The sequence below is a fragment of the Entelurus aequoreus genome, linkage group LG20 (assembly GCF_033978785.1).
Source record: "Entelurus aequoreus isolate RoL-2023_Sb linkage group LG20, RoL_Eaeq_v1.1, whole genome shotgun sequence".
NCBI lineage: Eukaryota > Metazoa > Chordata > Actinopteri > Syngnathiformes > Syngnathidae > Entelurus > Entelurus aequoreus.
The window spans coordinates 2,536,619-2,551,311 of NC_084750.1; the positions used below are offsets into that span (position 1 = coordinate 2,536,619).

The 14,693-nt window shown below is 39.1% G+C and overlaps 1 protein-coding gene across 2 annotated transcripts in view; it reads left to right on the forward strand.

Annotated features, from left to right (window-relative positions):
• The window catches only part of mtmr11 (myotubularin related protein 11), an 89,661-nt gene that overhangs the window by 59,575 nt on the left and 15,393 nt on the right, over positions 1-14,693 (forward strand). For both annotated transcript variants that reach the window (XM_062028717.1, XM_062028718.1), the window contains exons 7-11: positions 1,233-1,380; positions 1,472-1,559; positions 6,631-6,719; positions 6,913-7,040; positions 13,926-14,004. In XM_062028717.1, the coding sequence (XP_061884701.1) occupies positions 1,233-1,380; positions 1,472-1,559; positions 6,631-6,719; positions 6,913-7,040; positions 13,926-14,004 (532 nt within the window). The remainder of the gene's footprint in view (positions 1-1,232; positions 1,381-1,471; positions 1,560-6,630; positions 6,720-6,912; positions 7,041-13,925; positions 14,005-14,693) is intronic.

Genomic DNA, 14,693 nt, shown 5'->3' on the forward strand with positions numbered 1-14,693 from the left:
TCAAATAGCAGCACTTACCAGTGAGCTGCCTCTATTTTTTAAATGTTATTTATTTACTAGCAAGCTGGTCTCACTTTGCCTGACATTTTTTATTCTAAGAGAGACAAAACTCAAATAGAATTTGAAAATTCAAGAAAATATTTTAAAGACTTGGTCTTCACTTGTTTAAATAAATTCATTTATTTTTTTACTTTGCTTCTTATAACTTTCAGAAAGACAACTTTAGAGAAAAAATCCAACCTTAAAATGATTTTAGGATTTTTAAACACATATACCTTTTTACCTTTTAATTTCCTTCCTCTTCTTTCCTGACAATTGAAATCAATGTTCAAGTAAATTTATTTTTTTTATTGTAAAGAATAAATACATTTGAATTTAATTCTTAATTTTAGCTTCTGTTTTTTCGACGAAGAATATTTGTGAAATATTTCTTCAAATTTATTATGATTAAAATTCCAAAAAATTATTCTGGCAAATTTAGAAAATCTGTAGAATCAAATTTAAATCTTATTTCAAAGTCTTTTGAATTTCTTTTAAAATGTTTGTTCTGGAAAATCTAGAAGAAATAATGATTTGTCTTTGTTAGAAATATAGCTTGGTCCAATTTGTTATATATTCTAACAAAGTGCCGATTAGATTTTAACCTATTTAAAACATGTCATCAAAATTCTAAAATTAATCTTAATCAGGAAAAATTAGTAATGATGTTCCATAAATAATTTTTTTTATTTTTTCAAAAAGATTCGAGTTAGCTAGTTTTTCTCTTCTTTTTTTCGGTTGAATTTTGAATTTTAAAGAGTCGAAATGGAAGATAAACTATGTTTCAAAATTTAATTGTCATTTTTTTTCGTGTTTTCTCCTCTTTTAAACCGTTCAATTAAGTGTAAATATCATTAATTATTAGTAATAACATAGAGTTAAAGGTAAATTGAGCAAATTGGCTATTTCTGGCAATTTATTTAAGTGTGTATCAAACTGGTAGCCCTTCGCATTAATCAGTACCCAAGAAGTAGCTCTTGCTTTCAAAAAGGTTGGTGACCCCTGAATTAGATGAAGTTGCATAATTTCCCACGGCACACTAGTGTGCTGTGGTACAGTGGTTGAAAAACACTGTTCTATGGTTATAATCACACAGGGGTCATTTAGAAACAACACCCCATAGTTCTCCTATTCAACAGTCAGTAGTGAATTTTGCCATTTTAAGCTATCACGTGGGTGTCCTTCCCCTCCAGAGATGAAGCAGTTTCTTAGCAACCGGCGGCGGGACGCCCACATGAACTGGTACGAGTCGACGTCCGACTTGGAACAGGAGGTGGAGCGGTGCGGCGCCAGCGGCTGGAGAGTCAGTTCCGTCAACGAGCGCTTTGAGATGTCCACCAGGTACGGCACCACCCCACTGCACGCTTTGTTTATGACCACGAGCCCACTTTGGTCAATAAACTGACAGCGCTAATGCAAGTCTTTTCTTTAGTCTGCCAAGGTTTATCGTGGTTCCTCAGAAGGTTCTAGACACCGAGCTGAAGAAAAGCTTCGCCCACTTCAACGACGGACGCATCCCTGTGAGTCTTAAAGTTGCTGTAACAACCCTGCAAGAAATCTATTGCTATTTTTCGCAAAATAAAAGCGATATTTCTATCATTTCGACGAAGTACATTTGCGACTTGCGGGTGTTTCCATTGAAGGGTGTTTTGCGGCATGAGCTGTAATTCTCGTAAAATCTCACCCCGCGAGACTCCACTTTCAGGAAGATTATTATGGCCCTCTGCAATTATTAGGGACCGAATGTCCCTTTGGGACAGAGGACCCTATTGTATTTGTAAGGTTTTATTCTTTCTTTATTATTATACCGCAGCTTTGAGCTGTAATTTGACCCCCTTAACATGCTTCAAAACTCACCAAATTTGACACACACATCAGGACTGGCGAACATTGCGATTTAATCAAAAAACCAAACCCCAAAACTCAAAATTGCGCTCTAGCGCCCCCTAGGAAGAAAGCACAGACAAAACTTCCTGTAACTTCCAGTAGGAATGTCGTAGAGACATGAAACAAAAACCTCTATGTAGGTCTCACTTAGACCTAGATTTCATACACTGACATCCTTCAGCAAAAATCAACAGGAAGTTTGCAATTCCCCCTTCAAAACAAAAGTTTTGTAAAAACAGTCACCTTTGCCTCTTTGAGCTGTAATTTGACCCCTTTAACATGCTTCAAAACTCACCAAACTGGACACACACATCAGGACTGGCGAAAATTGCAATCTAATCAAAAAACCAAACCCCAAAACTCAAAATTGCGCTCTAGCGCACCCTAGGAATAAAACACAGAAAAAACTGCTCCTAGGAAGAAAACACAGACAAAACTGCCTGTAACTTCCAGTAGGAATGTCGTAGAGACATGAAACAAAAACCTCTATGTAGGTCTCACTTAGACCTACATTTCATATATTGACAACCCCCAGCAAAAATCAACAGGAAGTTTGCAATTCCCCCTTCAAAACAAAAGTTGAGTAAAAACAGTCACCTTTTTTCAAACATTATCTCCTCTGAGCGCGTTTGTCGTGTCGGCTTCAAATTAGCACAGGAGAGGGATTGAATGAACCCTTCTGATTAAAAGTTGATGAAAGAGTTTTAATTACTGCTCCGGTTTGGATTTTATGAGCCCTCAAAGTCGGTCCCGTCCATCGCTGCTTGCAGCTTTAATTATTCTTGTTTCGCACATTTCTCTTACGCTTAATACGAGACGAACCGGTCAACGAACCCCCACATATGTTATACCGTCGGAAAGGTCTCGTTCGTGCCAACCGGAACTTTAAGTTGGGAACATTTCTTGTTACCCTTGCGACGCTATTCCGAAAACGAATAGCTATGGGCCAATTGAATAGATACACAACCTTTTATAATGGCGGATATTGCCAGCAGAACGCAACAACCTGCAGGATTACCTCCTCTTGTAGCTCAGCCATACTTTCACGTAGCTCGGTGCTTAACATCTCATTTTGTTCACACACTTGTCTACTCTAACCCTGGCTAAAAGGTTTTGACGTCCAATGTTTGGTTTTGGATTGATGGCCATCGGAATGAGGCGAGCGCCTTCGGACTTCCTCCAGTAAAGCGGATGGCGTACACTCTTAATTTACTAGAGCGTCGAAGCCCTGAAAATTAGCTTTTCTTTTGGTGAACGACCTTTCCTCACGGCCACATCTTTTATGCCAATGTCATGTGTTTCAGTGAAAACGTTGACACACGTGTCCTCTCTCAGAAAATATCACTTTTATGGAGGTCATGTGTCCCATTTGGCTTCTGGTGGCCCTCAAAGCCAAGAAAGTCAGCTAAATCTCTCATTGACTCCAAAGTTAGATGTCGGCGCCAAAAAACACAAAAATTCTTAATTTTCTACTCGCTCTAACTCAGCCATTTCTCCACTTTTTAATCAAATTTTACACTTTTTTTTCTATTTCCGCAGCCATAGACCATTGAGTCATATAACTTGGTATTTGAAACATGCTGACTGTTATCATGCTATCGTTAGCACACATGCTAAGTGTTACCATTTTTATGTAAACATGCTACTGTTTTAGGATAGCTCTGTGGCTCATTTTGTACAGTTACACCTAAAACTCACGGATTCAGACACTCGGCACCATCTAATAAGTATGGCGGCTTCCGGCAACCCCCGGCCAGAGGTCCAGGGCACAGATAGCAGGCCCATCAAAATTTCCGCGGGAAATTTCTAGTTAGATTAGCTGTCGTCGTGATGTCAATAGAAGAATAGAAGGGTGATTGCTCAAAGGCAACGTCCTCACGGCCGCAAGTTTCGCTCGCCCCGGCCAACCGATTGGAAGCGAGACGGAGACTAGTCTGACCTAGTTGTCTTGCGTCTGTGCCCCGCTGGATCGGTGTTTCGGTGATGCGAAAAAAGTGTTTCCATCATGCTTTTGCGAAACACTTCAAGATCGAAATGTTTCAAAAAACACTTTGAGAGCACATGGATGTTTTAGCGATGTTTGAGAGGTTTTTCAAAATATGGGTGTTTCCATTACCAGTTTCTTATTGCGATATTTAGGGGTAATGAAACGCAGATTATGACATTATCTGACAGAAAATTATTTTATGCAGCAGAAATGCTCAGATTTTTCAACAATTTTCTTCCCATAGGAACCAAAGCAAGTTAGAGATCGATCATTGGCCGGGCTAATTATCTGCGCCGAAATTTGACATTGTCTGCTTTTTTTTTTTTTTTTTTTACAACTACACCAGAACTAAATCAACGGATATATACACATACGATACCAGTATTCAGTATTTAAAATTAATCATTTGTAGGGGTGTCAACATTTTTTATTTTTGAATGAATCGTAATTCTTACTTGTAATGATTCTTAATTGATTATAAGCGCTCCTGAATGTAAACAAATGGGTGGATCTTTACAAATATTGATTGTAACAATACCAAGTAGTCGATACTACAATGAATACATCGATATTTGGTATTATCACAAAATCTTTTGTCATTTTTGTAGTGTTTATAAAGTCATGAAATATGTCCCTGGACACAGGAGAACTTTAATTATGACCACTGTATGATCCTGTAACTACTTTAAACAAGGTTTATGTAAAGTATCCAACAACAGAAGAATAAGTGATTATTACATTTTAACAGAAGTGTAGAATAGAACATGTTAAAACAGAAAGTAAGCAGATATTAACAGTAAATGAAGAAGTAAATTAATAATTCATGAATGATAAATGACACAATATGTTACTGCATATGTCAGCAGACTAATTAGGAGCCTTTGTTTGCTTACTTACTACTAAAAGACAAGTTGTCTAGTATGTTCAACATCTTATTTCATGCATAAATTCTTCCTTGATTGCAATAAGAAACATATGTTTCATGTATCATAATATTATATGTTCAAATAAAGCCAATAATGATATTTTTTGTAGTGCCCTTTATTTTGAAAAGTATGGAAATACATTTTTGTACCGGTACCAACATATTGGTATTGGGTACTACTCTATATGTTTTACACTACTACCTATTAAAGCGGAGGTTCTTAAGGTTTTTGACCTTGGATCCCGACTTTTCCACTACAGAGGGGCCCGGTGCCTACTCAAATAGTAACCTGCTATTTAGCGCCGGTGGCTCCTTGGAGCTTTTTCAAAAATGTTTGAAAATGGAAAAAGATGAGGGGGAAAATATATTTTTTGTTTCAATATGGTTTCTGTAGGAGAACAAACATGACACAAACCTTTTAAATTGTTAGAAATCTTCCATCCATCTATTTTCTACCGCGTGTCCCTTTCGGGGTCGCGGGGGGTGCTGGAGCCTATCTCAGCTGCATTCGGGCGGAGGGCGGGGTACACCCTGGACAAGTCGCCACCTCATCACAGGGCCAACACAGATAGACAGACAACATTCACACTCACATTCACACACTAGGGCCAATTTAGTGTTGCCAATCAACCTATCCCCAGGTGCATGTCTTTGGAGGTGGGAGGAAGCCGGAGTACCCGGAGGGAACCCACGCAGTCACGGGGAGAACATGCAAACTCCCCACAGAAAGATCCCGAGCCCGGGATTGAACTCAGGACCTTCGTATTGTGAGGCATATGCACTAACCCCTGTTCCACCGTGCTGCCCTTGTTAGAAATCTTACTCTTTATATTAAACATGCTTCAATGATGAGAGTATTTGGCGCGTGCCGTTTTGTCCTACTAATTTCGGCGGTCCTTGAACTCACCGTTTTGTTTACATTTATTACTCTCTCCGACGCTGCCAAAGGAAAACGTGTTTTATGCCACTCCTTCTTTGTCTCGTTTTGTCCACCAAACGTTTTATGCTGTGCATGAATGCACAAAGGTGAACTTTGTTGATGTTATTGACTTGTGTGGAGTGCTAATCAGACATATTTGGTCACTGCATGACTGCAATCTAATCCATGCTAACATGCTATTTAGGCTAGAATCATGATGCCTTGTTTGTAGGTATGTTTGAGCTCATTTAATTTGTCAGTGGACTTCATTTATATTTGCATGCCTCATGACACATTATCTGTATGTAATATTGGCTGCATTTCTGATAGTTGTTTGTGTGCCAGGTTGTTCCAGACCACAGTAAACGTTCCTACCTTGCAAAGATCGTAATAAATCCATTAGAAGAAGACAGCCTGCCGTTTCCTTTAACATGGACACACACACCTACACCTTTGGCCACTCTAAGCCGGTCATTTCCCGGAGTTATTTCACCCTCTGAGAAGTTTTGCTAATGTTTTCCAATGTTGTAAAAATGTGTAGAATAAATAGATTAACGAAGATTTGCGACACACAGTCATTTTGATAGTATACGGTAACTAATATAGACACTTACATCATGCGTTGCCTTCATTATAACATTTATTTAAGGTTTTAATTTTTTGCGGCTCCAGACAGATTAGTTTTTTGTATTTTTGGTCCGATATGGCTCTTTTAACATGTTGGGTTGCCGACCCTAGACATGGGCAAACGCAAATAGAATCCACACGCGGGCAAGGAGGTTTTTTTTTTAATGCACCAGATTTTGGCACTGTTTTGACGCAACACAAGTGCTGCAAAAGATGTCCTAAAAAATATGACTTTATCCCCCACAGCGTTGGTGCTGGCGGCACCCAAGGGGCAGCGACCTCCTACGAATGTCCAGCTTCCAGAACAACATCTACCACGAGAAGGACGACATCAGGTGCACACCTTTTCTGTCCGCCACCTAAGGAGACGTCATTATTTCACTTCACAGACGCTTCTCAGTTAGCTCGTGTCTTTTTAGTGTCCTCTGGGAGAATCATGCGGATCATTTCTTGGGAGAGTCATCGTAGTACCATGTTTAGTGTGTTAGCGAAAGGTTGACCGAGGGCGGGGTCGTGTGTGTTCTGCAGGAACCTGGAGCTCATCTTGTTCGGGAGCCATTCCTCCTTGTGTGTGGTCGTAGAGCTGGGAGAGGAGCTGCCGTCGCCGGCCGACGTCCAGCTGGCACACGGCCGCCTGCGCTCTCTCTGTCTAGGCGGTAGGTCACACACACACACACACGCACACACACACACTGCACAACAACGAACATACAGAAGAGCTTGTTTGTTTGCATTTGTTTATTTGAAGAACAATGTGCAGTGACATTAAGAAGATGGCTGCACCAGATTTAGCACCATGCTAATTTTCATCTCTAGTCCTTTTATGGTGCATCTAACATCCACAATAAAATTACACAGGATTGAAAATGCACAACAATATTAAAATTACATAATGATAAACACGTTGAAAATACGAGTACAATACATAGAGGGTATGTGAATTACAAATCAGCATTTTAGCAGCTTCGTTTAAAGTGCAGAAGTATATAAAGTGCAGCAGTTTTTAATCAAAGTGCACATGCAGTGCAGTGGAACCTCCATTTACAAATTCATGAACATGGTTCGTAAACTGAAAAGTTCATATGGTGAAGTCAGTTCCTCATGGGAAACGATGTAAACGTTAATAATTGGTCCGAGCCTCAACAAAAGTCCCTAGTTTAGTAAAAAAAAAAAAGCACACTTTGAAGTAGGGTTGTACGGTATACCGGTATTAGTATAGTACCGCGATACTAATTAATCATATTCGGTACGATACCGCCTTTAAAAAAATACCGGTCCTTTTTTTTAATTTTTTTATTTATATTTCGTTTATAAACTCAGAAAATACGTCCCTGGACACATGATGACTTTAAATATGACCACTGTATGATCCTGTAACTACTTGGTATCGGATTGATACCCAAATTTGTGGTATCATCCAAAACTAATGTAAAGTATCCAAACAACAGAAGAATAAGTGATTATTACAATTTAACAGAAGTGTAGACAGAACATGTTGAAACAGAAAATAAGCAGATATTAACAGTAAATGAACAAGTAGATTAATAATTCATTTTCTACCACTTGTCCTTAAAGGCCTACTGAAAGCCACTACTACCGACCACGCAGTCTGATAGTTTATATATCAATGATGAAATCTTAACATTGCAACACATGCCAATACGGCCAGGTTAACTTAGAAAGTGCAATTTTATATTTCCCGCTAAACTTCCGGTTGGAAACGTCTATGTATGATGACGTATGCGCGTGACGTCACGACGGCAACGGAAGTATTCGTACCCAATGTGTCACCATACAAACTGCTCTGTTTTCATCGAACAATTCCACAGTATTCTGGACATCTGTGTTGGTGAATCTTTTGCAATTTGTTTAATGAACAATGGAGATTGCAAAGAAGAAAGTTGTAGGTGGGATCGGTGTATTAGCGGCTGGCTGTAGCAACACAACAAGGAGTACTTACTTGGATAGCAGACGCGGTAGCCGATGCTAGCCGCCTACCGCATCTGTGATCGGGTGAAGTCCTTCGTCGCGCCGTCGATCGCTGGAACGCAGGTGAGCACGGGTGTTGATGAGCAGATGAGGGCTGGTTGGCGTAGGTGGAGCGCTAATGTTTTTATCATAGCTCTGTGAGGTCCGGTTGCTAAGTTGCTAAGTTAGCTTCAGCGTCGTTAGCAACAGCATTGTTAAGCCCAGTCTGAGAATTATTAACCGTGTAGTTACATGTCCATGGTTTAATAGTATTGTTGATCTTCTGTCTATCCTTCCAGTCAGGGATTTATTTATTTTGTTTCTATCTGCATTTGAGCCAGATGCTTTCACGTTAGCTCAGTAGCTAAAGAGCTTCGCTGATGTATTGTCGTAGGGATAAAAGTCACTGTGAATGTCCATTTCGCGTTCTCGACTCTCATTTTCAAGAGGAATTAGTATCCGAGGTGGTTTAAAATAAAAATACGTGATCCACAATAGAAAAAGGAGAGTGTGTGGAATCCAATGAGACCTTGTACCTAAGTTATGGTCAGAGCGAAAAAAGATACGCCCTGCACTGCCTCTCTAGTCCTTCACTCTAACGTTCCTCATCCACAAATCTTTCATCCTCCCTCAAATTAATGGGGTAATCGTCGCTTTCTCGGTCCGAATCTCTCTCGCTCCATTGTAAACAACGGGGAATTGTGAGGAATCCTTCCTCCTGTGACGTCACGCTACTTCCGGTATAGGCCAGGCTTTTTTTTATCAGCGACCAAAAGTTGCGAACTTTATCGTCGTTGTTCTATACTAAATCCTTTCAGCAAAAATATGGCAATATCGCGAAATGATCAAGTATGACACATAGAATGGATCTGCTATCCCCGTTTAAATAAAAAAAATTCATTTCAGTAGGCCTTTAATAATGTTGACAAAATAATAGAATGAAAAATGACACAATATGTTACTGCATACGTCAGCAGCTAAATTAGGAGCCTTTGTTTGTTTACTTACTACTAAAAGACAAGTTGTCTTGTATGTTCACTATTTTATTTAAGGACAAACTTCAATAAGAAACATATGTTTAATGTACCGTACAATTGTTTATTAAAATAAAGCCAATAATGCAATTTTTTGTGGTCCCCTTTATTTAGAAAAGTATCGAAATACATTTTGGTACCGATATTTTGGTACCGGTACAACACTACTTTGAAGACAGTATGAAGTGTATATATACTTAGGCCTGGGCCGATCCCAAATTTCGCTTGACTATACTGTATATTGACCTACAAGTTATTGCAGATAAACGATATTATTGGCATTATTTTTTTGAGACTAAATTAACCACTGATGTAATGATAATACATAATAATAATGCATGTATACACACACACACACACACCCACATGTACTGGTTATAATTTGGAATGGGGACCAAGTTTTTGATCATCACTTGTGGGGACCACCCTTTCTACAGGTTGTGGAGGCATACAAAAATGAGGTAAAATGGCCACTGCCCAGTTAGCTCATACACGTCTTTAAATCTCTGGATTGATGAAGTAATGTGCTGATCATTCTTACTGGGGACCCTGGGGAAAAAGAGTTAATATGGTTCACGGGGACCAAATTTAAATAATTGTGCATAATTCACACAAATTTGAACGTGACGACTGAGGACCATTTAAAAAAATGTATTGAAAATTTTAAAAAACTTCAAATTAAATATGACATGATGGTCAGAATACAGCACTACAGCTGTCCTCTTATAGGAAGTTTCACCACTTAAATGTTAAAGCAAATCCTGCATCTTCTGTGACATTACTGAAAACTGCTATTTAGCAGTAATGAAGTTGTCTGCAACTCCAACTACCATATATAGAAGGATGGAAAATTCTTAATGTGAATCATACTTTAAGGCAATAATGTTTTATAATCATGCTGTATGAAAATGTCATCCTAAGGAACACTGAACCAGATTTTGTTTTTGGAAAAATATATTTGTTTCAACTAAGGATGGATACCATACAGAATCACAGTACTACTAATGCCAGGATAACAAATATTTCACTTTTCAAGAACATTTATTTTCTCTTTTACCAATATTTGAAACACGTAAAAAAAAGTAACCCAAATTTCCCTGTTGTGGGATCAATAAAGGATTATCTTATCTTACCTTAAACCACAGAAATAAAATACAAACTCATTTAAACTTTTGTTTTTACTTTTTATTTTTAACAACATTGAACATAAAGAACATAAATATTCTAAAATTATGAAAATCACTTGGGCATCTTCAGAATAGATCTGACTATCATTTAAAAAGGTTTCCCTTTAGGGGACCTGTTTTTTTGTCCCCATACCGTCAGAGGCCCCCTAAAGGTGACTGTGTAAACAGAGCGATGTCCCCATTAAGTAAGCATTGCCAGAACACACACACACACACGATAAAAACTGCTGAAAAAACTAAACCGCACATTAAAACTGCTGAAAAAACTAAACCGCACAGAAAAGCAAGGCAGATAGTATCTTATCTCATTCGCATATAATCTACTTTATCTGCTTATTTTTTATATAAAATCATTTTTGTAAATTTGTAGTACACTGTATGTTTTTATATTGTACCGCTGCCATTTACATATTATGTACTGAATGCCAGATTTGACCTTGTTCCTATTGTCTTTAAAAAAAATTGTCACCTAGTACCACCTCGGAAAACACTTTGCTCTCCAAGTACCGCCATAATGACCGACATTAAAGTACAGTAGCATAGTAGGCATAAGTATTCATTATAAACAAGGCAGAAATTGTATTTAACAAGTATATTTTACGGACTATACAGCGCACCAGCATATAAGCCGCACCCACTAAATTTTAGGGAAAAAATAATATTTCCATATACTAGCTGCACCGGACTATAAATATGTTGAGAAATTAGGTATTTACACAGAAATATTTTGTAAATGTTTAATTACATACTTTAATTATTTCCAAACGGTGTCAGTAACACGGCAGATCAAACATAGCAGAAGTCATCGTCATGGACCCACGAGCTGCGCAAGCTAGCGAATTGGTGAATTTACTGAGGAATTTGAGAATCTGAAACAATACAAAAAGAATGCCGTTGGAAGTTAATAATACTAACGCAGACACTCGCAATTGTGTTAGCATATTAGCTAAGGCTAACGACGCCAGTGTCATTACATCACGATAGCACGTACAAATATGCGTGAAAACACTCCTACAGACGGTTTAGTATGCAGTAATTGTTTTAGTTATGCTGTAAAGCTTACAAATGTTACCTGTCGTGATAAAAATGAAAAATCCATTTGAGTAGAAACGCTATGGACGGCTAGAAGACTGGAACGGCAATTCTACTTCCTGTTGAAAGCACTACCAGTAAATGGAAGGACACTGCAGCAACATGTTAGAATAATTATGTATATATTATCACACAACTTTTATGCTTAAAGGCTTACTGAAATGCGATTTTCTTATTTAAACGGGGATAGCAGGTCCATTCTATGTGTTGTACTTGATCATTTCGCGATATTGCCATATTTTTGCTGAAAGGATTTAGTAGAGAACATCGACGATAAAGTTTGCAACTTTTGGACGCTGACAAAAAAGCTTTGCCTGTACCGGAAGTAGCAGACGATATGCGCGTGACGTCACCTCAAATCCGCACATTGTTTACAATCATGGCCACCAGCAGCGAGAGCGATTCGGACCGAGAAAGCGACGATTTCCCCATTAATTTGAGCGAGGATGAAAGATTTGTGGATGAGGAAAGTGAGAGTGAAGGATTAGAGGGCAGTGGAAGTGATTCAGATAGGGAAGATGCTGTGAGAGGCGGGTGGGACCTGATATTCAGCTGGGAATGACTAAAACCGTAAATAAACACAAGACATATATATACTCTATTAGCCACAACACAACCAGGCTTATATTTAATATGCCACAAATTAATCCGCATAACAAACACCTCCCCCCTCCCGTCCATAAAACCCGCCAATACAAATCAAACACCCGCACAACACACTCAATCCCACAGCCCAAAGTACCGTTCACCTCCCCAAAGTTCATACAGCACATGTATTTCCCCAAAATCCCCAAAGTTACGTACGTGACATGCACATAGCGGCACGCATGTACGGGCAAGCGATCAAATGTTTGGAAGCCGCAGGTGCGTACTCACGGTACCGCGTCTGCGTATCCAACTCAAAGTCCTCCTGGTAAGAGTCTCTGTTGTCCCAGTTCTCCACAGGCCAATGGTAAAGCTTGACTGTCATCTTTCGGGAATGTAAAAATCATCGGCTGTGTTTGTGTTGCTGCAGCCGGCCCAAATACACCGCTTCCCACCTACAGCTTTCTTCTTTGCTGTCTCCATTGTTCATTGAACAAATCGCAAAAGATTCACCAACACGGATGTCCAAAATACTGTGGAATTTTGCGATGAAAACAGACGACTTAATAGCTGGCCACAATGCTGTCCCAAAATGTCCTCTACAATCCGTGACGTCACGCACCGGCGTCATCATACCGAGACGTTTTCAGCAGGATATTTCACGCGAAATTTAAAATTGCACTTTAGTAATCTAACCCGGCCGTATTGGCATGTGTTGCAATGTTAAGATTTCATCATTTATATATAAACTATCAGACTGCTTGGTCGGTAGTAGTGGCTTTCAGTAGGCCTTTAAGGGCCGTTGCTATAATTATTGTCAATTGTGCTGAAGTGGTATTTTTCTTTGTCTGTGCAAAGCTGGCAATCCAAAAGATTGCAAGCCAGTCTGGTATCAGTGTTCAGACCCTGGAACGGCCTGCTGACTGCCAAGGCCGAACACCGCCGTGACGCAGACAGAGCAGAGACAAGGCAATATCACCAGCGTCAATACATTTGCATTTTTGTATAATCATATATTGTGTCTAACTGGAGTTGTCGAGATTACCCCCTTCCCTCAGCGACAGCTTCAGTGATGTAAACAGGGACCTCCCAAATAAATAGAGGAAGCACGCGGGCTGGACTTTTAGAACGTAGTTTGGATCTGTAACTAGAATACAGCCCAAAACACGTGTCTGCTCATTGAGCCAAATTGAACTCTGTCTCTGCATGATTCCTTGCTTCTCGTCTGTTTAATAGATGTCATCGGTGTTTGAACCTGACAAACTGCAGTGAGCGATCTCATCCAAAAGATAGCACCATAGCACAAACAATAAAACACATTCTCAGAGTATTTCCTTGTTTTTGTTTTTTTTTTGGAAAACTTTTTATTATGGCCCTCAGCGAAGAAAAATCCATAAATTAGCCGCAGGGTTCAAAGTGTAGGAAAAATATAGCGGCTTGTAGTTTTGGGTTTACGGTAATATTTTTGGCCAATGTAGCATTACACACTGTTTGAACAGTAACACTGTGTTTGAGTATTCAATTAAGTGATTATTTGGCGTACCACTAGATGGAGCCACAGTTTGAGAATCTCTGGTTTTAAAGTAATTACTGTGTTTTATTTCATGTTCCTTTTCTTTGATTTTGTACTCTTCAAACGGCGCGAGAAAACAACTTGTTGTTGTTTTCTGTGCAGATATCTCCACGTCCGTGACCGTGCCTGACGACAAGTGGTTGTCCACCCTGGAAGGAACTCACTGGTTGGACTACACCAGGTGACACTTGTCTTGTCAAAACACAAATCACCCTCTTTACTCAAAAAATGTAATAATCATAATATATATCCTCAGTTTATGCCTCTCACGTACTGTCTACGTGAGAGGCATGACTTATAATCTACAATTAACTTTCACCAACTCAGAGGCGATGCAGCAGCTCAATATGTCAATATAGCAGCGTAAGCTAGTTAGCCGCCAAGAATAGTCTGTCTGCGTTAGCGCTTATAATAACAATATTGCTAATACTTGTTCATATTCAGGTCACGACATGTAAATGGAGTATTGTTGGCGCTTTTCGGATGATAGTGTACTCCCATTATCTGCATTGTTAGCCACCTCTTACTCGCCATATTTTATGACTTAAAATGCCTAAAAAATAAGAAAATGTGTTCTTGTTTGACATTAGGATTGTGAATGATGGGCAAAATTCCAGAAAAGTGCAGTTCCCCTTTAACGGGTTAATTTTGACCGACCTGATTGGAATGAAAAGCATCCCAATGCGATGTTATTTGGATATTGGTTTGATACCAGCAAAAAACAAGTATGGATTATATGTACTTGCGTGTAAAATGTGTAATCTCATGTGCGATACAAGCAGACCTCAGCGTATTTATTTGTGTGTGATATCATGTGCGATACAAGCAGTCCTGTAGTGTGTTTACTTGTGTGTGATATCATGTGTGGTA